This window comes from Mizuhopecten yessoensis, unplaced genomic scaffold (assembly GCF_002113885.1).
Source record: "Mizuhopecten yessoensis strain PY_sf001 unplaced genomic scaffold, ASM211388v2 scaffold10409, whole genome shotgun sequence".
Classification (NCBI taxonomy): domain Eukaryota; kingdom Metazoa; phylum Mollusca; class Bivalvia; order Pectinida; family Pectinidae; genus Mizuhopecten; species Mizuhopecten yessoensis.
In genome coordinates, this window is record NW_018408532.1 from 386,592 (window position 1) to 410,908 (window position 24,317).

At 36.0% G+C, this 24,317-nt stretch overlaps 1 protein-coding gene across 1 annotated transcript in view; it reads left to right on the forward strand.

Moving 5' to 3' along the window:
- Positions 1-24,317, forward strand: part of LOC110460484 (adhesion G protein-coupled receptor A3-like) — a 109,425-nt gene that overhangs the window by 39,450 nt on the left and 45,658 nt on the right. Inside the window, exon 3 of the mRNA XM_021513425.1 lies at positions 14,432-14,503. Within this exon, the coding sequence (XP_021369100.1) occupies positions 14,432-14,503 (72 nt within the window). The remainder of the gene's footprint in view (positions 1-14,431; positions 14,504-24,317) is intronic.

Consider the following 24,317-nt stretch of genomic DNA (forward strand, 5'->3'; position numbering starts at 1 on the left):
TATACTCTATATAAAAGTAGCTCTGCTATACCCCTGTTTTTGCTCTGACCTTATACTGTCCAGGGAGCTAGTCCACTATCAGCCATGTGTTAGTCTGAAAACTAAAACACTCCTGGAGACTATAGCTACTTGGCTGTCCAAGTCAATTTTCGGAAATTGCTTTTTGAAAGTTTCTGTATTTTATCTGTATATGTGTAATAAAAAAGTTAAAGTATGGGATATAGTAAGTTTCTAGTTCCCCTCAAACATATGGACTATATCCCTTGGTTTTGTGGTTCAGACTTTGTATAGTACATGCTTGGTAGGGTGTCATACTGTAAGTGTATGGAGGATGTACGTGTCATACTGTGTATAGGCAATGCTATAGAATTATAGATCCATTAGTTGTATTGTGGGTGATCATGAAGTATCAATGAATATGAATCATGTGTAGATGTAAATGAATGTTCTATTTGAATATGAATTCACTGTTGATTGTATTCATATGGTGAATTCACTGTTTAAGTTGTAATTATTGTGAATTCATTATAGAATAGAATTCACTATAAACTGTAGGTATATATATATACATAGGTTACAGTGCCATTTTGTCCAATTTACAGTATTTCAGACCTGTATGTTTCAGTCTGAGTTAATTTACTGGGCTGGCTTCGTGTCAGTTGTTATCGCACACAACACACACAGCCAATCCGCCGAACCTCTTCATGGCAGGCCTCTTCATGGCAGCCTTTGACAAAATTCTATTTTATCAACATTTTACATCTTTATAGCACTAAAATGAAATTCAAATGATTGTAATTGCCTTTACAAGTTTGGCAGGTTTTGAATTTAAGTGAATGTCATCATGATGTTGAGTAGATATCAAACATTGTGTTTATACTGATAGTATCGGGCTGTTCGAACACGCGTAGTGGTTTTAAAATCGTTATTTCAAATCTTAAAGAAAACTTTTTTGTCGTCTAAAGTACATGTAAGCTGTTAGAGCATAGTTATGTTCACCTATTGCGTAAAAGCTCCCATTTTAAATTCTATTACCCATATTAATATTCTTCTTATTGAATAGGTATCTCCCTTTGTAACATAGTTTTGTGGCCCGTTACTTAAGACGTAGTTATTAGTTTATTCATTCAGTACATATTGTCACATATTACCTATATATACGAGCAGAGCTGAGACTATTCTCTACAAAGTGTCCAAACATATTGTTATGAGTGATGTTTTATTTCAGTGTGATTCATATATTTTATCATAGAAAATAATTGACTGTCTTTTGCTTAGTAGAAATACATATGAAATTCCCTCCATAGCTGCTATATTGACATAAGTGCATCCTCTGATGTGTAATTTCTGATTAGCCCCCCCCCCCCCCTTAATGTACATACTTGGTCTAATGTTTTAAAGATAGATACTTAAAATGACATTACTACTCCTGTTTATGGTAAACGCGGAATGCCTCTATGGATCGGTAGATCTACGTGTGATTGGTAGATAAATCATGTGACGGGGAAAGTCATGTGATGGAAAACTGATTCTAAGAGTCCTGTGTCTCTGTTGCTGCTGTCCTTTTCCTTATAGGAATGGTCAGGCAACGAAGTTGATGATATTTTATTGATGATTCTTTATTTCTCCTAATAACCCAAGCTTTGTGTTGTAATGGCACCGTGTACAGTAATTATATCATGAAATATAATATCAAAAATACGGATAAATTTGTAATCAAAGGAATGGAAGACAAATGGGTGTAAGGTTATAAATAAATGCTTCTTTGAATATTTTGATAGATGAGGTTTCTCCTGAATTTTTTCTTAATACCATATTTATCCAGCCCATAGGGCCAACACATGATCTCTGACTGAAAGTAGGTGGGGGAGAGGGGGCTTATTTAAGAACAGTTAAAAAGCTTTTATTGGCATTTTGGTGGGCTAATTACCAACCATGGTCTTGAGAGTATGACAACTCGCACCGATCTCGACTCATTTAAAGAAAGATTTGATTATTATTATACCTCAAGTGTTGTAATACCAGATCAATTTTGGTCTCCTCATCATAGAAGAAAATGGCTCATTCTGCAGGTGTTCTTTGCATTTAAAATGTCGGATCATGTATTGGGAAACAGCAAGTCATTTTTTTCCTCTAATCCCCAAGCTTGCAGGGTGGATTCGTAGTCGGGGAGGGTTACGTAGTACAAAAGTCAGATCACACAAGACAATTAATCTCCCGGGGATGTGGAGGATAGAAGCTATAAATGGTCCAACAAAAGGGTAGTTAAGGGGGCAAGGACTAATCGCATCAAAGAAGACAAACCACATGAATTCGGTCCTGATACATTAAAATAGCTGTTTACTTTGTCATTAAATACAGAGGTTTGAAAATGGGAGTATGATTGTGATTGTGTTAAACCTCTATCGTTCTTTGTTCTCTGTTTTATAATTCTCATTGGTTCGTGCTGTACGGTAATATTGACCAGTTAAACACACAGTACATCTACTGCTGGGAGAACCCTGCAAGCTATTTAAGAGATGTTGAAGTGTTCGTGGCGGCTGGAAAGGTTCGCCTGATGTACAGTTATATGAGAATACAGTAAACCATGTTACCTCCTGTATCAATCGGTGAATAATGACATTTGTTGTGTGCCTAAAATCAAGTCGACATGCTCGAGAAAAACATGATTTTCTTGATCAATATTGCCTTGCATTGTTATTTTCATCCTATATGTTTTAAGTAACATCAATAATTGTATTGTCTCCAGACAACAGTAAGGTGGCGGCCACTTTCCTTACTAAGATTCCCTGGTCTTCTGCTGACTTTATCACATGAGCCATTATATATATTCAGACCTTGTCGTCTGGGATCTATCATCCAGGTAACTTAGTACATTGTGAATTGCATTTGTCCTGCATGGTAGGTCATCGTGTGGAGATGATCAGTTCTGCCACCAATGTGGGAGCAGACCTTTTTCCATAGTGTTACCATAGCAATCAAGTAGATGAGGAACAGTAGATTTTTGTCACCAATGTGTGAGTTGACATTTCTCAAGCATGGTAGGCCATCATATGCTTCATGTAAAATAGAAAATCAAATATACAATTGCATCAACACACTAGGAAAGAAAATACCAAAAAAATACCAAAGGACAGTGTCAACATAACAGGGAAAAAACACACAAGGACAAAATATATCACAGTGTCAACACACAAGCACCGAATATACCACTGTATCAACACACAAGGACAGAATATATCACAGTGTCAACACACAAGGACCGAATATACCACAGTATCAACACACAAGGACAGAATATATCACAGTGTCAACACACAAGGACAAAATATATCACAGTGACAACACACAAGGACAAAATATATCACAGTGACAACACACAAGGACAAAATATATCACAGTGTCAACACACAAGCCCAGAATATATCACAGTGTCAACACACAAGGACCAAATATAACACAGTGTCAACACACAAGGACAGAATATACCACAGTGTCAACACACAAGGACAGAATATACCACAGTGTCAACACACAAGGACAGAATATACCACAGTGTCAACACACAAGGACAGAATATACCACAGTGTCAACACACAAGGACAAAATATATCACAGGGTCAACACACAAGGACATAATATATCACAGTGTCAACACACAAGGACAGAATAGATCACAGTGTCAACACACAAGGACAGAATACATCACAGTGTCAACACACAAGGACAGAATACATCACAGTGTCAACACACAAGGACAGAATAGATCACAGTGTCAACACACAAGGACAGAATATACCACAGTGTCAACACACAAGGACAAAATATATAACAGTATCAACACACAAGGACAAAATATATCACAGTGACAACACACAAGGACAAAATATATCACAGTGACAACACACAAGGACAAAATATATCACAGTGACAACACACAAGGACAAAATATATCACAGTGACAACACACAAGGACAAAATATATCACAGTGACAACACACAAGGACAAAATATATCACAGTGTCAACGCACAAGGACAAAATATATCACAGTGTCAACACACAAGGACAAAATATATAACAGTATCAACACACAAGGACAAAATATATCTGTGTCAATTCAAAGGAAAAAATAAACCAGTGTCAATCCACCGGACAAAATAAACCAGTGTCAATCCAAAGGACAAAATATACCGGTGTCAATCCACCGGACAATATAAACCAGTGTCAATCCGAAGGACAAAATAAACCATGTGTCAACATACCAGAAACAAAAATATACCCGTGTCAAGCTCCAGTGCTCTCATTTAGAAATGGATGCCAACACATAATAACCTGTTTTTAATAGATGTTGATCAAGAGCCAGTTTATTTTTAGGAGAATGTCAGTCATGTCAATTTATACAGTTTCTGTATTATACAGAGTTTGGTTTAGACAAGTAACATAATATACTGTCTAAACTGACTACATATCATGTATTGTGACATTGATCTTCTAGTAAACCACAATGGAATGGCGGACATCACAGTAACATTGGTCGGGAGTTTTATCAGAGATAAAAGCTATCAATTGTTATTTTAATATTTTAAGCTGGACAAGCTTAAGGTGAAAGGATCACTAGGTGATGTGAAGTGTTATTATGATGTATTAGGAACAGGAAGGAAAGCCTGAGTGGTCAGCCAGTGGTCAGCCTGTGGTCATCATAATTCATTGTGATGAATACTAATATACCAAAACAATAAAAGATGGTGTGTTATTGATTAGGAAGCAGAAGTTGTTCTGACATGACCAGAATTTGTTTAATGTAGCTCACTGACCAAAACATTAGATCCACTTCACATTGTCTTCTTGCAGGCCACTGACCAAAACTATATTGAAAATATTGATATGCATTTCACTCCTAATAATATATCAAGTTGTGTCTGTACATTTTGTTCAATTTGACAAATTAGCATATTCTGAAGACTTTTCTGGAAACCTAGTAGCTGCATGTCTTACTTCGGCCATTGACCAAATCTTTTTAAGCATAGGTCTTGACATCAAATATTGATATGCATTTCAATCTTAAATATTTTTTTAAATTGTCCGTAATTTTGTTCAATTTGACGAATTAACATTTTTCTGAAGACCTTTCTGGAATCGTTGTAGCTGCATTTTCAAGGACAAATGTCTGATATTTGTGACCTTGGGACTAAATGTGTCACCCACTAACGGCTGTGTGGCTGTAATTACTGCCGTTATTTCCATTGTTCGCGTTTCTCCCCAGTTTGTACAAACTAAGGTCTGCAAAACGGTAATTCTTTGAATGACAGAGGAAAATCAGCAATATGAAAAATTCGTAATTTTGTCTCAAAATGTCACCTCACAAAAAAACTTAAAATCAGATGAGGATCGTGTTTTCAGATGAAATGCTGCCCACGTTTATAAAGGTGATAAGAAACGTCCTGGTGTGATGGTATCTGGCTGACGGCCTTGTGTGGGAGTACAAACCACTTAACCATGTCCTATACATGTCCTGCCTCTTACGCGACCAATTAAAACATCGGGATCAATAATGTCTGAATGTCCTAGTACCTAGTGAAAAACCGGAAAGCATTTTATTTCTAAAGTCTTTGTTTGTCATTTGAACCTTTCAGGACATGACTGGATCAATAGTTATAGCATTATTGTGTACTCAGTGTTGGATGTCAACCTAAAAAAACCCAGATAGCAGATAAAAAGCAATGAGAAACAATTAATGGCCTTTATTATGTTATGATTGATTGACATTTAGGAACAGGTTTGCATTTTGTTTGGAATAATTACTGTGTGTTTTGTAAATATGAATATGTAGTGTGTCGATTATTTCATTGATTCTGATATGGTCAATCAATTTTACATTAGTAAATGCACTTATTCGGAACAAAAAATGCTTTAATGACATCGATGAACTATACAATGAAGCAAGAGTTGTTTGTTTGTTGCACTGAAGATAAAAGAATATACACCTTGTGACTTTTTCTGGTGGGTAATTATAACATTATCTATATGTATACAGATATATTCCAAGGTAGCGTTGTATCTACTAACTATGATTAGGTCAAGGTCACACATATATATATATAAACTGCTTATGATTATAGGTCAAGGTCATATCACCATGGCCCTAAATGACCACAGCCGTGGATGGGCTGTTAAACACAAACAAACAAACAAACAAAAAAATCATGATTCAGGTCAAGGTCGTGTTCGCACCGTGTTTACAGCTTATGTCAAGGTCACATTATAATTGAACAATACATGTCACAGATGATGTTGCTTAAAAGAATGGCTTAATAAAGTATTAAACTATTCATATACATGTACATATTAGTGTTCTGCTTCAGAAAATTTCCGACTACCAGTTTATACATGATTAAGACCAACAGAAAAGTACTTGAGAATGCTTTTATGTATGGGGAAAATATTTATGAACTGGAAGTTGAAATCATGCAATACTCTCATTTTCTGAGGAATTTCACAACAACAGTGAGCCAGAATTGAAGAGGGAAAAAATATCCACCTTGACACCCGAAATGTGACGCACTGTATGTATTTCAAATGGAATCAGAGATGCGGATATAAATAGTTATGTAGTAATAAGTTTAAAAAAAAAAAGAATTGTAGAAGAAACTGCTTCCCAGGCTAATTTGTTGTTGAATTAAGAGAAAAGTAAGGAAATAATTGAATAATAATCGCATCATTTTACAGCACTTGCATTTGTATTCAAGGATTTGCATGTAGTGGAGTTAATGGTTTGGTTGCTGGCCCAGTATAAGTAAACATCCCTTATTATGTATGGTGGACTGCTCCTTCATTGAAGTTGACTAGTCTAATGTGCATTACAGGTAAGGGAGGGTGGAATCTGCTTGCAGGGCCTCTGGGGTGTGTGGTAATGTGCTTGATCTGTTTATTATAAAAGTGAGGGGGAATAAGGGGAGGTAGTGGGGAGGGGGAACTTGTTGGAAGTTTGCCCGGTCTATTTGACTTCTCCTCTGAAGCAGAATGGCTTTTTAATACTGATTGCCTTACTGCCGTTAATGAAGCACAGTTACAGAACATCACCTGATTTTTCCCAGCAACCCGTTAAAAGTTTGGATGTAATGTTGTCAGTGATATATGGTTTATAGAGACGGGGGCTTTTAAACATTCCTTGTTATCTGGCCATCTCCACAATAATAAGTATCTGGAGAAACAATCGCATCTATGGATGGTTCAGTCCCCCAGACTGTATAGCTATCGGAGTACCTTACAGAAAAATGCGGGGATGGTGTAAGTTATAGACATTGTATACCACAACATGCGGACAAATCCAGGCCACACTCAGTAAAAACAGATGTTTATTTTGATAACAGTTTTTATATATTTTGAAATAAACATGGTTTTAGATTTAAAATGCTGAGTTAATTTGTTTTTTGTTCAATATATTTTATTAATAATATGCCTTGAATAAACATGACAAGAGATGTGTAAAAAGGGACTGTATATAAGTTTTATGTCATATACTCAAGTGTATAGCTAGTCAGGGATGTCATGTACTAAAGTATATAGCTAGCCAGGGATGTCATGTACTAAAGTATATAGCTAGCTAGAGATGTCATGTAACAAGTATATAGCTAGCCAGGGACGGCATATACTCAAGTGTTTATAGCTAGCCAGGGACGGCATATACTCTAGTATATAGCTAGCTAGAGATGTCATGTACTCAAGTATATAGCTAGCCAGGGATGTCATGTACTAAAGTATATAGCTAGCCAGGGATATCATGTACTAAAGTATGTAGCTAGCTAGAGATGTTACGTAACAAGTTTATAGTTAGCCAGGGATGTCATGTACTAAAGTATATAGTTAGCCAGGGATGTCATGTATTAACGTAAATGTCATAGCAAAACAGAAATGTATTGTCATGGACCATGCAGCTATGTAATAAAACAGCGATGTCGTGTGCTGGAGAACAGTTTTATGGAAATGTGTTATGTACCTGAGTATATGAATAGTCTAAAATATCATGAACAGGAGAATATAAGCCTAGGGTTAATAAGCTAAGTGATGCCATTGTCAAATGTATAGTTTTAAATATAGCCAGATTGTTCATGTACAAAACTGTACAAGAATATATTAAATGTAGCCAGTTGGCCATGTCCTACTGGTACCTAAATGAAGCTAGCACTAACCCTTAATTTAGGGAATACCAAAAGATGGAGAACCTCCATGACATCAACTACAATATTAAAATTTGAAGTTGCCTATCAAAGATTACCTGATAGGAATACACATGAAAGGAATCTTTGCATTGAAAACGGGATTAGAAATGGCCTCTCCAATGCTTTTTGATTTAGCTCTCTCAATCTGCCCCCAATATCATTTTACATGACTGGAAATCCATCAGTGCGCTGGGAAAACGCTAATAGATTTTGTAGTCGTTCACATTTACATTGAAAATTCAATTAAGATATTGTTTATCATACGGTATTTGTATTCTGAATGTGTGCATCAGCTTTTTCACTCTTATGTACTCGACTCTGAAATGTCTCTGCCAGTCCTCCTCAATTCTGTCGTAGTCGACTCCGATGAGTAGGAGTCGAATAGGCAAGTGTGTTAGCAATACCATAGCCACACTGATAGAGCTTGGTAACTGTACAGAATCAATTGAAACATGAATTTGCTTTTGACTTGTTCAGATTCAGGCCTTCTTAGCCGTATTGACGAGGATGGAGATGTCAGGTTGAATACCAAGTCTGTTAAATTACAATCCACTTCTTTCGTCTTATATTGAAATGGTTATTTGCAAACATGACAGTCTGCCAGACCAGCTCTGAGGCTAATTACAGTACTGTAGGCAGCCGTTTTCCGGAGATTTCCCTGTCCGATGTTTCTGAAGTCAATGGGGATGCTAGGCGCTGATTATACAGATATCCAAGGAAGCCAGCAGAACTCTTCCGCTTCTAGCGGTGACAATATCTAGAGGCACGTTCACGATGAGCTTTTCACTGTATTAGACCTCTGGTATTGACACATTAGCAGTTGTGATTGTGAAGGAAATCTTTCAAACGTTTTGATACAGAGGCATTTTGTTATAAGTGTTACTGGGTTATTGTCAAAGCTTTAAAATGATACTGATTTTGTGTTTTGGTAGATTGGAAGAATAATATATTCGTCCATGTTACACTTTAAATATTATATTGCCCCTAACAATGCCCCTAAAATAACTCTCTATAAGTCATAAACACCTATGGTTGTAGCTGCTGTGCAGTAATTACATGTACACATGTAAGGATTACCCATTTGCTTGCATTGAATGAAGATTCTTGGAAGAAATGTCAATTTCTGGGCATCTTATATGTAATAATCATCTGATCTTATTACCTGTGATTATCTGGTTTGATCCCAATTACCTGGTCTATACAAGTCTGATTGCCCAGACATGATAAACTGGACAAGATTACCTGGGCATGATTACCTGGCCTAGGTGATTACCTGGACGTGATTACCTGGCCTAGGTGATTACCTGGACATGATTACCTGGATGTGATAACCTGGCCTAGTAGATTACCTGGTGTGTAAGTTTACATATGAAAAATGGTCAGTAGCGGAATGCTGTGCTGGGTGCCTTCGGCATCGTATTTCAGTGAGATAGCACTATAAAGTCGGCATCTGATCTGCGCTATCACAAGGAGGCAAGTACACAAACATACCCTGTCACCAGCACACTTGCACGCTGACACAACACACACGGAGGCATGTCCTTAAATGACCTTGGCTCTTAATAGGACGTTAAACAAAATAAAACCAAACCAAACAAATGGTCAGTAAGTAAAACCACCTGATCTGATAACAATTAATTACCTAATCTGACAAATGATAACTCACCTGTTTCATTGATTAGGCCTGGTCTTAGTGCACCGTCACTGGATTAACATTTTAACAATTAATTGAAAAAAAAAATCTGTAGCCTTCTTTGAAATGCTCAGCTCTAGGAGTTATTGATGAATTTGTAATTCCAATATTTCCAATACTGATTGGTTTTTCAATTAGACCATACCTGATACCTCGGACAGAACGTCTGATAAAATTTACACCTGTTACATTCTATGCACCTGATATTACATGTGATCCTGTAATACAGATTAGACCTGCGTTGATTTCTATTGTGATATTTGCAGGTTTTATTTTATGATGGAAATTCTCCCGTTTCTTCATGGCATATTGATTTCGAAGAGCTTATGACTCAATTACTATAGCCTGCTGTGAAGCAGACTGTCATGTTTTACAGGGACCTGAACTCTTAATAAATCAAACTTCGCGATCACTCTGGCAGGTGTCAGAACTCGACATTGCCATGCTGCTAAATATCGCCATTATTGGCGCTTCCCAAGTGACAGAACCAGTCAGTGTTCACAATGGTTCAATGTCAGAAATTTCAATTATTTAGTTTTCTTTCACATCTGAACTTAATTCAAATGTGAATGGAAAAATAAATAATTAAAATTTCTCTGATTCCAGACTAAAATCATCAGTGTTCAAATGTGTGAATGCAGAGATTTATACTTGTAGATGATGTATTTGACCTTTGGTCATTTCTTCGTCAAATTTCAATGAAATGTTTCTGAAATAGACATGAAGAGAATGGAGAACTGTCAGTGAGAACTCTTGACATATGGATAATTTGATTTGCAATTAATTACATTTAGGAAATAAATTTGAATTCCTGTTTCCCAAATTTGAAAAATCAGTTGCTAATCAAGATAATTTTGATTCAAGTTAATGTATAAAATGACAAAAAATCTGTGAAATTGACAGATTTCACATCACAAGTTAAAAATTCCAATTTCAAATGTTGTCTGAAGCGGTGATATAAAATGTTCGATAGGTTTTCAGGAATGTTGGGTTTAATGTCTTTAACAGCAAATATTTGGAAATTATTATTTGTGTTTTGGGGGAAATTAAGGCAAAAATTTAGTGCAAATGCCTTGCTGAGATGTTCCAGAAATTAAAATAAATAAAAAGTATTGTCGCAGAAAATGTTGATTTTGATTTGAAGGCCCACATGTGTCATAAACAATGCACTGTTCCGCAGATTCCTACAGAAATTCACGTTTATCACATAGCCACATGTTGAACTCATCAATATTCATTATAGCTGTTGTCAAGGAAATGAAATGATATAACGGTTCTGGAGAACAAAAAAGAAAAGAATGCAAAAGAGTAGCAACCAATTAGCTGAGACATCCTGTCATCCCTATTTCATCATTAAACTGTTCCATTAGTTTTAACGGGCAAGTTTATCATTATTTATAGGGGGGTTAGGATATGTTTTGTGGTTTCCTGGAGGATATTGTTGAATTTTGTTTGCACAAATTGATGTGATATGATATTGGAGCTCTTTGTTGTTTGAGGACACATTAAACCAGCTAATATGGCATGTTATACTGGAGAGAACTTCTGTTTATATTTTGGCAATTTTTTCACTGGAATATAAATTTTTCAAAATCTTTTAAAATTTCCATTGAGATATGGGATTATATTTATAAAATCGGGCATGGCGGATTCTTCTCAGTTTTTGTGTCGCCTGCAATGTGGCCCCACACTTACTAGTCACAGTTTTTGTGTCGCCTGCAATGTGGCCCCACACTTACTAGTCACAGTTTTTGTGTTGCCTGCCATGTGGCCCCCACATAGTACACTTACTAGTCGGAAGCTCTACCATTGAGCTAAAGGGAAATTCCCTCTAGCACGAAGCTGGAAGGTGACCGGAATCCTATGTACATAAAAATTTCCACAAAACTTACAAGCACAAAGGGGAGTGGAGAAAGGGGAGAGCACTCAGCTATTTTACACAAAGGGGTGTCTTGTGCTGGTTTAGTTTCTGTATGGCTTTTACATCATATCGATGGAGATACAGTATGTCTAACACATATACTCAAATGGATGTTTACGGATGTTTATATATATTTTTTAAAATGTTGGTTTGGTTATTTTCCTGTTGACAATAAAAAATATATATAAATAATGCTGTAAAGAGATAATATGGGGTTTGTTTTACTAACTGATACACTATGAATATTTCACTGTTTTACGCTTACATAGACTATAGTGTTTCTCTGTTGGCTTCTGTTGGACATGTTATACACAAGTATGATGGGTATTTCCGTTGGTCGACAGGGTATAGTGGTTGGCGCCAGGAAGATAGCGATGACAGCATTACCTATGTGCACACAATGACCAAAACGTGTGGAATTCGTAGTTACGTAATCACAGATCCTTGTGAAGATTTTATTCTACTGTAATGGGATGTGGCACCTTAAACCCACAATCTCGCTCTGTAATGGGGTGTGCCACCTTAAACCCACAATCTCGCTCGGTAATGGGGTGTGCCACCTTAAAACTAGACAATACGGTTAATAAGATACTCTTTCCACTTCACCGTTATTTCTTACACCAATGGGTGACGATAATTGAGTCCATGAATAAACATGGCCGGTTCTGAAAATAAAATCCTGATGTTCCCTGTTAAACTGTCATGTTTTAGTGTTATTTATGTATTCCATAAAAGTTTGTATTTCGTATAATCATATTTGTATCAATTTGGACAATTTCTGTCCTTACAATAAACTGGCGGATATCTGTGTTTTCAGAATGAATATGTTATATGCATATGCATTATGCCATTTCTTTTACGACGGCTATTCATAAATATGGGAGTTTCTGTCATGCTTCGAACACAAACTGAACACATTAAATTGTTGATAGTCCATTTTGTTTGTTAATTTCATAATTGGTTTTATACTTGATAATATTAATGATTTAGGCATTTGCCCGATGCTAGTTTTAGTTCGTTGTTGCTCCTCTTGATCAAGAATGACCTTCAGAATCGAAACGAAATTAGTCTAGATTAATATCGTAATATTCCAACTTCTGTAAACATTTTGTTACCGAGTAAATGTCAATTGCGACCTTTTCATTCCAACATTCCTATATATATATATAGCAAATCTGAAATGTCTTCCCATCGAAATTGATTTGTTATGAGTTTCATAAAAATTTGAAAGAATTAAAATGACTTAAAGATTCTATTCATTATATGCTCAATCCAAGCATACAAAATTACACTTTCTACGAATAATTAAAGTGGAAACGTCAAAGGAAAAACATCAAATTTTTGCCTTCATAGTGAATTTGTAACATCAATTTAATACATATGTTTCTTGTCAAAAATTGATGTGACTCACATTATTAAATATGATATATACCTGTCTGAACATATGGTAATTAGTGCGAGCTATATCATTGCCTAAAGACAACTGAAAATTTTGAAATCCTTTGTAAGTTATTTTTTTAAACTTACATGCATATTAGATTTTACGCAGTTTGAAGATATGAAATGAATTTAGCTATCTCTGCCAGATTTCTTTGGTAATGTAGTGCCCCTTTTAAGCATCGGCTTTACATGATCATGAGGTAATACATTTTTTTCCCATTTTTCCATGTGTTTGAACTGTTTTAAATTCTTCTCTGCTGATTTAAAAAGTAAACTTCGAGAGACAAGTTTCATAGATCTCATATGAAATGGAAACAATTCAAGATCTTTTTATCACATTACTGAGATTTTGTGAATATTTTGGGAGAGCAGTTTTTCTGTCAGACTTTTATCATGTCTGCAGTGTATTCATTATGACTTATGTGTCGTGCCTTCAATATGACGTCACATTGGTATGACGTTAATTCTATGATGTCATATAATTCTGACGTCACGATGGGTGGTATAACATTTGATATACAACATGATATATCATATATTCTTGCATACCAGGCAGAGATATCAGTATTTCTGGCAGTGTTGGAAAATTATTTCGAATCAGTTGGATTGGATTGCTCAAACACATAGGTTAGGAAAGAACTCTATTTTATGTCAAGGGTAAAAACTCATAATATGTTTACATCTGATCTGTTTTCTCCTATACATTTCAATTTCAAGATGGACATGTATACATTTTGATATGGGAGATAATATTTGTACAGAAACAACCAATGAATTTTGTTGTTGTTGATTCAATATTGTTTCAGTGTATCACTTTTTAGGACAAGTTCGTACACACTACATTTTACAAGAACAGCTGATTTGAACAGTTTTAGATTGTGATCAAGAAATAGAAAACATCCCTGATGTGATGAGGTATATCGATAAAGGATGTTGAAAACCTCAAGATGAGATATTGAGTAGAGGTCCTCAGCAAGTCTCAGCTCCCTGCTGAACTACCCATACCTTACATCAAGGAGGGGGTCCCCTGATGTGTATTCCCTTTAAGAAGTAGCAGCCCTGTTATTAATTTAAAATATATATTATTTGAAAAGTTGCACAAAAAATATATTTACTTTTGAACAAAAATGTTTATTTTGCTATTTTGTTTTTCCAGGGACCTAAGCAACAACCAGATCAGTCTGATAGAAGCAGGGGCATTTGAAGGCCTACAGAAACTGGAGAAACTGTAAGTAGAGACCAAAAATCAAATCATGGATGGACCGCCCAGTTATATAAATATTGCCACAAAATTGGTATGACAAACACCAACAGTAAACATCTGTGAGTCATCACAAAAAAACACATTAATTACTCGATATTGAGTGCATTCCTGTGTTGCCTTTAATTTTTTAATCTTTTTTTTTTCGTCAAATCTTTTTTTTCATGTTTTTTTCCTTGAGAAGCTCTTTGGAAACAGTTAATTTCTACTACTGTTATTATGTTGTTGAAAAGATTATTTTAAGATTGGAGGAATTAATGTCATTTGTGTTTAACAAATTGGTGAAATTAGGCAGATAAAAATAGACCCGATATTAAAGACGGATAAATTGGTATATGCCTTCAGCTAACTGTCTGTGTGGGATCACTGTCAATACTTACCTGAAAAGGTGAGTGTTTTCACCTGTACATGTGACCCCCCACCTCACAGGTATGTCAGCCACATAGATGTACAATGCGGAGGTAGATAGAAGTTAGGGATTAACCTACAAACCTAACCATTGAGTATACACTGGCTATTTATACTCTACTGTATGGGGCTTTGGTGTTTACACTGATGTTTATAATACGGGAAAACTCTCTATTTTTGTCCATTATACTTTAATGCGATTGTAAACAATTTCCACCTGTGGTGTTGTAACCCTGTCACAACTGGATTCATCACTGATCACTCACTCATTGGAGAATCAGTCTGGAGTTTGAGAGCCTTTGGTTCGAATCCTATCCTGTGCTTCTAAAATATGTTAAGAAAAAATGTGTCTCCCCTTCGAATGAAGGGAGACATTGTTTTAACTTATTCACCCCTGAAATTTCATAATGAACTGTTCCAATCTTTGAATTGGAAGAGTTCAAATGTGTCCTCAAGGGTGAATGAGTTCTTCTGATAATTTCTTGTCTGAGCCGTAACTTGAGGGTATGTTGCTAGTGCAGTGTTCAGTCACTATGCCACTGTGACCTTGGCCTCAAGGTCAAAGGTCAGATGATGCCAACTTTTCAGCAACATTTAGTCTGATTTGTAACTTTTAAACCATTAGAGCTATGTGAATGAATCTTGCAGTATATCTGCATCACCCACAGATGTTGTGCAGTGCACTGTCATGGTGTTGCTGTGACCTTGATCTCAAGGTCAAAGGTTAGATAAAGTGCAAACTTTTCAGTTGTAACTATCAAAATTTTAGGGTGTTGTGATCTTCCACATCATGACTTTTTAATTGTATTTATATGCATTTTATAATTTATTGGTAGGCAGTTTTCTATAACCTTAATGAATTTAAGCAATTGTAAATATGTAGTTATTTGACATTATTAGTTTTGTTTTATTTTGCAAGTAAGTGGAGACAAATTTAAAGCAAACCTCGAGTTGAAAGCCGATTTTTCAGAAATTTTGCACATGACTTCATGAGTCTAGTGAACATGTACTTGTGTTTAATTAATAGCAGTTAAAAGAAAATATCACCTGAAATGTCGGACATTCTTTGTTTGTCACAATATGAATTTCTGTCTTTTTTTTTGTATGTAAAATTTTTCAAATCTATAAGAGAATATATATGAATGACAAAAAGTGCACAAGACAGCTAGTTTTGAGTACCACAACAAAATGTTCCTTTCAGAGGACATTGTTATTTTAATTACACACAATCATGATCACCAGGTTCTTCTATTTAGTATGTCACGTTCTGGGAGTGAACCTGTCATTGTTAATTTCCTCACACTTAACAGTCTATTTGATGTCTGATACTGTCAGCCCTTGTGTCCTGTGAGTGTCCTAAGACCTGGTTTGTTTGCCGTGTCATATCGCCCTCCAATTTAGTTATATCACCCTCCTGGACCTATATATGACCACACTTGTGCTACTTCAGGCAGTCGTAGATTCACAGGTGGAGGAGTTTACGCACTTTCCTATATCTTTAATCGGGAGATGGAGTATTTACTCTGGGCTGTGTCAATATTAGTAGCGGGTCTCGTCCCAGTCCAGTAATGGTAGGAGCATTGTTTGGAATCGTCTGTCAATGTTGAATATTTAAACTGGAAAAGGCAATTGGCTATTGCCATTTCGGTGTCAACAGATAGGGAGTAAAAGTCTGCAGTGTTACCTGTGTGTGGAGTTTTCATTAAGTACACAGTAAATTTACTCTTGGTAAGAGTAAGCAGTGTATTAATTGGCATCAGTTATTAAAAGTAAACAAATATTTACTCCTTTGAAGAAATATGTGGAATATTGCATATGATTGAATAATGATTCATAGTCCCACTGGTTTCTTTGCAGTGATTGTGAAAATGACACAAATATTGACTAATTTGAACGAAACAAAACATAAAGTGTTAATTGTCCATTTATCATATTTTCAGCAGAAAATCTATTGTACTGTCATCTATGCGGCAAAGTATTGGCTTTATGAAGCAGTATATCAAAATAAGAATTGTGAAAAATGTTGGAGATAAGTAAGACTGTAAATAACATTTTGAATTTTACTGCATTAGATCAAGTGATATTCGAATACCAATGAAGTCCAGTTTTAACCCTACCTGACATTTATGATAATTATGCTGATGTACATTATGTGGGTTTTACAACATAATATGGGGTTTGTACCATCTTAGAACTCCAAAGCCAATTAACCTAATTATATATCGCATTGTCATAAAAGATTTCAAGATCAGAATTGTTCTGGCAATATTTTTTTTAATTTTTTTAGTATAATCAACTTACAAATTATTCGTGTATTCGAGGATAAGTTAATGTCTTTCCTTTTGTTATGGTTTCTCCTCAGTTCCTGTTGTTATCTTTTGTTTACACATAGTTAAAATTAAGTTTCCGTCCCTGTGTATTGATAACATGATACATATCTTCAAATTTACTTAAACATTCCACATAAGGTATTGAATATATAGGTTATGTTTCCCTCCATATTGGACTAGAGTGTGAGTATAGGGTATATATATATATAGCACAATCTTCAGCCTCCAGTCCAATAATAATAAAGTCGAAAGAAAATCAATTTGGACTACAAGTATACCACAATAAAAGTGATATTTCATTCCCCAATAAAATGTTTGGTGTATCAGCTTCATGAAGATGATAGCAGAACAACAACGGAACAGGAAAGATATTTTACTTTTAAATTTTCTCCATTGTACAGGCATTGTGAGAGCTTTATATTGTTAGATAATCCGGACAAAGCAAGGCAGAAATTGAAATTGTAGTTTACGTTTCATTTCTGGATGGGGAATTGGTACAATCTTTAAACCGCCATTCTTGTAACATTTGATGAATACAGTTTTTATGAGACGGGAACCTAATATACGGAGGAACAAGAGATATTAAGGCAGAGGGCCACTCGTATTTTATTACTGAAATTGATTTCTTGGCAGAATACTTTGAATAATTTCCCCTTGGTTTGATCTGTTTTCTCTCTTAAGTTCCCTTTTCCATGCAGAGACAATCGTCTTATCCCAAACCTGGATCGGGTTTCCTAATAAGATACTTAAAATGTAATATTATTTTTTTTATCAAATTTGATAGTGTTATTCTAAATCCTATGATATGTCAATTCAAAAACTGTTTGCAATTGAAAGACTGTTAAATTTGATGTTTTTTCGTAGGCAGTGATATGATTTATTTATCAGACAAGCCTGCTTTTGCCCACTGTTTTACGCTACGTACTTGTAGTCCTGCGTAGTATACTAACAAGGCATCGGAACCAGCAAATCAATACGTCTGGGAAGGCGCCCCATAACAACATGGCTGTGTGGCAAATGTTCTGGTGCCTTTAATTTGTAATGGTAGAATGGACCCTGGGAGCTTTTAGAAGTTGCTTGGTAACACCAAGTCGGGAACCCGAGAGAAGGTTTTATGAAGCTGATGACATGGTGGAGACATATCATGTGACCACAGGGCTGTTTAGGGGTCATCTAACATTGTCTGGCGGACAGCTTCATCAGGCTATGGCAGACACAAGGTGAAGGGATGGGTTGGGTTGGTGTTTTTGGGTCCTAATTATGATGGATATCTCTGCTGACCCACTTGTGTTTGGGGTGGTCTGGGGCCACTTGTGTTGGGGGTGGTCTGGTGTTTGGCCGGAATTGCTATGGCTGAGGACTGCCCACTGTTTTGGGGTCGTATGGGGTCAACTCACAGACAATTCCATCAAAAATGCACCACACTGGATAAGTTATGATAGAAAAAATGTGTCTTGAACACATTCGCCACTGAGGACACATTTGAACTCATCCAATTCAAAGGTTGGAATAGTTCATTATGAAATTTTAGGGGTGAATGAGTTAACTTTAGGAAATTCCATAATTCTTGATTTTATTTTATGATGCGATTCTATAAACGCTTGAATATTTTAATCAGACAATGATTATAAAGTTTAAAAGTTTTAAGGAATAGCCTCAATATATTCTATCCTTGAACCTACTCAACAATAACACTGAATAGGACAATTGACATTGAAAAGAATGTTAACTTCAGATGGAACAGTAACTTCGAATGATAAAAATATATTTTGATAAATTCTAAAATACTTGATGTCTGTGTGTACAATGTAGGAAAACAAAATGCTTGCAAAATATATGTACCTATTAGGAAAATTTGTCACAGTGATTCCATATTTCATTGTCGTTGAAATAGTATTAGTGATATGCATAATAACACATGCAAGATTTTAAGATTTAAGTGAGTTCGGTTAATATACCACACATATTGTTAAATCAAAGGTTTTCTGGCAGTTTCACAAAACATTCACCTAATAGACACAGTTATTGTCTACATTTTAACTAGATTTTAATGGTAAACTAATGCACATTGACCACAACGTAGCTGATCCCTGGAGACCTTGGACACGGAAGCCAAAAATATGACAGCCTTGTATATATATCAGTCTACAAAGTCTGCAGGTCAGGTTAGCATGTGTAACATCCACTACCGGTCATGCTTGTTTGTGATTCTGAAACTGCACGACATGCAATCTTGCTTAAACATGTTAGATTCCGTGGCCCGTTACCAGTTTTATGTTATTTTTATGCCTTTTCCCCCTTGTCTACAGACATAGACATGCCTGGTTTTCCATATAAAAATTGATGGATAGATTATAAATTACTGTAAATTTCTTTGTGTCTGAAAGGCATCTTCTCTCCGTTGAATCTTATTTGGTCATCAAGGGAATTCACTCGACAACTGGAACAATCGAAATGCAGTTAAGAAGTTCAGCCAGATATATATATGTTGCTCCAGTACAGTGTTTTCAAGGAACATTACTAACCTATACTTTCCAAGGATGAAGGACCCAAGGTGGTTTTGTATCATGCCATTTCATTAGTACAGATTTCGATTCTTTTAAAATTTTAACAAGATGAAACATGGTTTGTTAACATTTATTTATCAATTCAATATTGGTATTCTAAATCAAAGATGAATCAGGTCAGTACATTTTTGATCACTGTGTATTCTATAATGCGAAACGTTGAATTTCATACATTATATACACAAATTCATCTCGTTCTATTTTGAGCAAAGTATTTGATTTCCTCTGTTCAGTTTCTTTCATATTATATACGAGGACAATGTATTTGAATACACAAAGTACAATATGTTCACAACACAGTATATACAAATGTAATGTGTAGGTTATAAAATTTAGAAATTGATGCCTTTGGCATGGTGTTTCAGTGAGATAGCACTCTAAAGTCGGCATTAGATCCACTCTAACACAAGGAGGCAAATACACCAACATACCCTGCCTCCAGCACACATACCCACATGCACGTATACACAACACACATGGAGGCACATCCTTAAATGACCTTAGCTGTTGATAGGGCATTAAACCCTGAACCAACCAAATTCAACAAACCAATCAAAATCGCAATAATCATTGATACACCATATTTTGCTCCTGATAGACTAATGGTAGCTGTTAAGCTCACCTTTTCTGAATCATATGTCAAGCATTTCAAGGGAGTTGGTCATGCATCTCTGAAAAAATAAGCTCTCCTACATATAGGCTGCCATTTGTTACTCATCAGGTTCTCATTCGAGAAGACGAGCGTCGGTTTTATCACAGGTTAAGTACGGTATTTGTACGATTGGACAAGACGGCCATATTGGCCTGTTTACCTTTAGGTATAAATCCGTTTTTGTGTTCCGGCATCAGCTGTTGGTCATTTCCAGGATGTGGTGTAGGATTTGTTATCTATTTATAGCCTCACAATCACAAATCAGGACGGGGGAGTGTGTTTTTTACAGTTTGATTGAGAGCAAGCATGTGTTTGTGATCGTACATCTTCACTGGTGGTTTGCCCGGGGCCTGTCGAGATGTGGGGCGGTTTGTGTTTGCTGGTGTCTGTATGTAGATGGGGAGGCTGTTTCCAGCGTGTATCTCATCTGCAATTATTCCCCTCGTTTACCCAGCAGTGATTTCGCTGATGGACAAACATCTCGTCCTATAAACAATGATAACATATCTAATTAAATCTTTTTTTTTACCATGAAATGTGAAAGGGGAATCATAATTTTGTTATCAGCAGAATCAATGATGCATTCCGAGGAGGAATCCGTGTGTTAGTGGTTTCTGTTTCTGATTCATGCAGGCACATTTTAACAAATAGTATGACAAATCCAAATAAAAAAATGATGTCTGCAATAATCATTAACTTAGGTAAGGTGGAGGGTTAGTAGTAGCAGAAGGTTGACCACTAGGCCACCGCGGCCCCTAATAAAACAGAATCAGATGTAATGAGAAACTAGTGTATTATTATACTGTGGACCTTTTATTGAAGATTGTTTATATTCAACGTGATCATGCTCTGATGGACTGGTGGTACTTATCATTCTTAATTATCATTCGTAGTGTTGTTATGTTCTCGCTACCTTTGTTTACTTACCGGCCTAATTGCTTTAATTACCATTCTGACTTACTGTTCTGGTTTTGTGTAATTGGTGGAGAATTTGTTATCTATAGGGCATGATCAGTAACCGAAGTGGCTCCTTATATAAATATTTACTTTCAGGAAGTTTAAACTCAGCAGACAGATGGAACTGCAGATCTGTGTGAAGTTTGAGTGAATTAAAGGCACTCTATGTGTTTCTGTGGTGTGTTGACACATGGGAAATTCATTTCGTTCTCATTACTTCTTAATAGAACTGCATGATGAAATAGTGTATTACTAAATGCTTTTCTAAACTTATTCACCCCTGAAATTTCATAATAAACTATTCCAACCTTGGATTGGAAGAGTTCAAATGTGTCTTCAGTGGTGAATGAGTTAACATTACAGCAGTGGAAATTCAGAACAAATCAATACAATTTGAACATTTGAATTATGGCAACAAGGTCAAGAAATATGCTCTGTGTTCATTTACCGTATTTCATATAAAAACAAAACGTCTTTACTTTATTTCCTGTCCCCTGCCTCTTTCCTTCCACCCCCATTCTCCGATTACCGCACTCCTGCACCCTTCAACCTCTTCCATCTCTACCTCCCATGCCTCCACAATTTCGCTTATGAATGCTTATCATTTAGAAACATTGAACTTTAAAACCCCTAGTTACATCCCCCCACAGTAATGCCACTGTGCTGTACAAGACAGCTTCGCAGACTTAGAACAGTTTCATGTGGGAATACTAGCTAGCTGCCATGTTGAGCAGTCCTGCTGGTATACCTTGTGTATGTAGCAGATTGTGAACTGCCTAGCCTTTGATCTACTCCTGGTAAATTGCCTGTAGGCAGCACGAGATAGTTTTTGCATGCCCCCATGCCTACATACTCCGACATATGTTGGCTTATTAAATTTTGGCCTTAACCCTCCACCATCCATCATTCTGAACAGAGATTCCTTCTTCCCAGTTCCTTTGTCAGTTTTTGCACTTTTCAACTTTAGGATTTTATCAGGTGTTGTCACCTACCATAGTTAATGTGATGAACACCCTTGTTTGATATGTGTTAAAAAATGCCCCTGCAGCTATAAACAAGGCTTTCTACAATACACCACTCTGGAGTCGGCAAATTATAGAGGTGGGTTTTATAAGTTACAGTGAATCATGTTTTGTGAAATTTTGTTAACAGGTAACTTTCTTTTTAATTTTCAAGACCCCTTAATGCTAAATACTGTTCATAGACAATGATGTTTCATAAATTTAATCATTCCTGCATGTAATACCTGCATTTATACATATGGCAAATCAATTATCTTTAAATTGCACGTGATCCTGATTTGTTTGTGGTTTCCAAGACCGATTCCTTATTGATTTATTTTAATTACAAAAGAGGAGATCTTTATGGTATCTTGGACACTGTTATACACACAAATGTATCAAGGTTGGACTGTTCGAGACCTGTAACTGAATACAGATTTGGGATAACTAGGTTGTACCTTGTGGTGATGAAGGTGTGATTATTACTGACGTTCAGCCAGTAAAACACTGCCTTTGAAGTGCTCTCGGCCATTAGACATATTCCACACACCATTGAAGATCTATACCCACACTGACAAAGTGTGCTGGTTTCCGTGGCTACAGATGTGTGACAAGGTTCAGTCAGTACACCATCACTCACCAGGAAATGTTTCATCTCCCCATTATAAAATACACATTACTGCAGCCAGATACTGATAAGGTCAAGGTCATTTGTTACTGCAGCCAGATAACTATAAGGTCAAGGTCATTTGTTAATGCAGCCAGATAAATAAAAGTCAAGGTCATTTGTAACTACAATCAGATAACTATAAGGTCAAGGTCATTTGTTACTGCAGCCAGATAACTATAAGGTCAAGGTCATTTGTTACTGCAGCCAGAAAACTATAAGGTCAAGGTCATTTGTTACTGCAGCCAGATAACTATAAGGTCAAGGTCATTTGTTACCTCAGCCAGATAACTATAAGTTCAAGGTCATTTGTTAATGCAGCCAAATAAATAAAAAGTCAAGGTCATTTGTAACTACAACCAGATAAATATGAGGTTGAGACCATTTGTTATTCAGCCAGATAACGTAAAGGTCAAGGGCAAGGTCAAGGCCATTTGTAACAATAACCAGATAGCTATGAGGTCAAGGCCATTTTGTTTACTAAGTATAATGTTGTGCTGCCTTTTCTACAGTGGCTAAGGTCAAGGTCATTTTATGTCCAAGGAAAGATGTATCAGTTCAGACTTGTCATCGGTGTAAGGTAAAAGTTCATGTAATTGCTTATTTCAGATCAATGTAATTGTGTTTACAAACACTAAACCATCATTTGTCACTGTTGAAATTGAATTAAGGACATATGCCATCGATAGATGGCTTTAAGATCATTTTTTTCAAGATGAAAAGATCTATGCAAGTATGCCTTATTCCAAGTACATTCTAGACAAGACTGACCACAATGTGTCCAATTTCTATAAATGACTATGTAAGTGGATATGACCTTCAATTCAATAAGTGGAAATATATATATATATATGTCCCAAAACGGATGCATGTCTGCCTCTAAAGGTGACTAAAGTGGATATGTCCCCGACTTGTAAGGATAGCTGAGAGATAAGAGCCAACTGTCTTGTTATAATTGATAAATCTGGTGAATAATGTGGTGTTAGTAAAAATAAAACACCATGTTTAGGACAGATATAAAACACCATGTTTAGGTCGGATATAAAACACCATGTTTAGGTCAGATATAAAACACCATGTTTAGGTCGGATATAAAACTACCAGGTTAAGGTCGCATATAAAACACCATGTTTAGGTCGGATATAAAACACCATGTTAAGGACAGATATAAAACACCATGTTTAGGTCGGATATAAAAC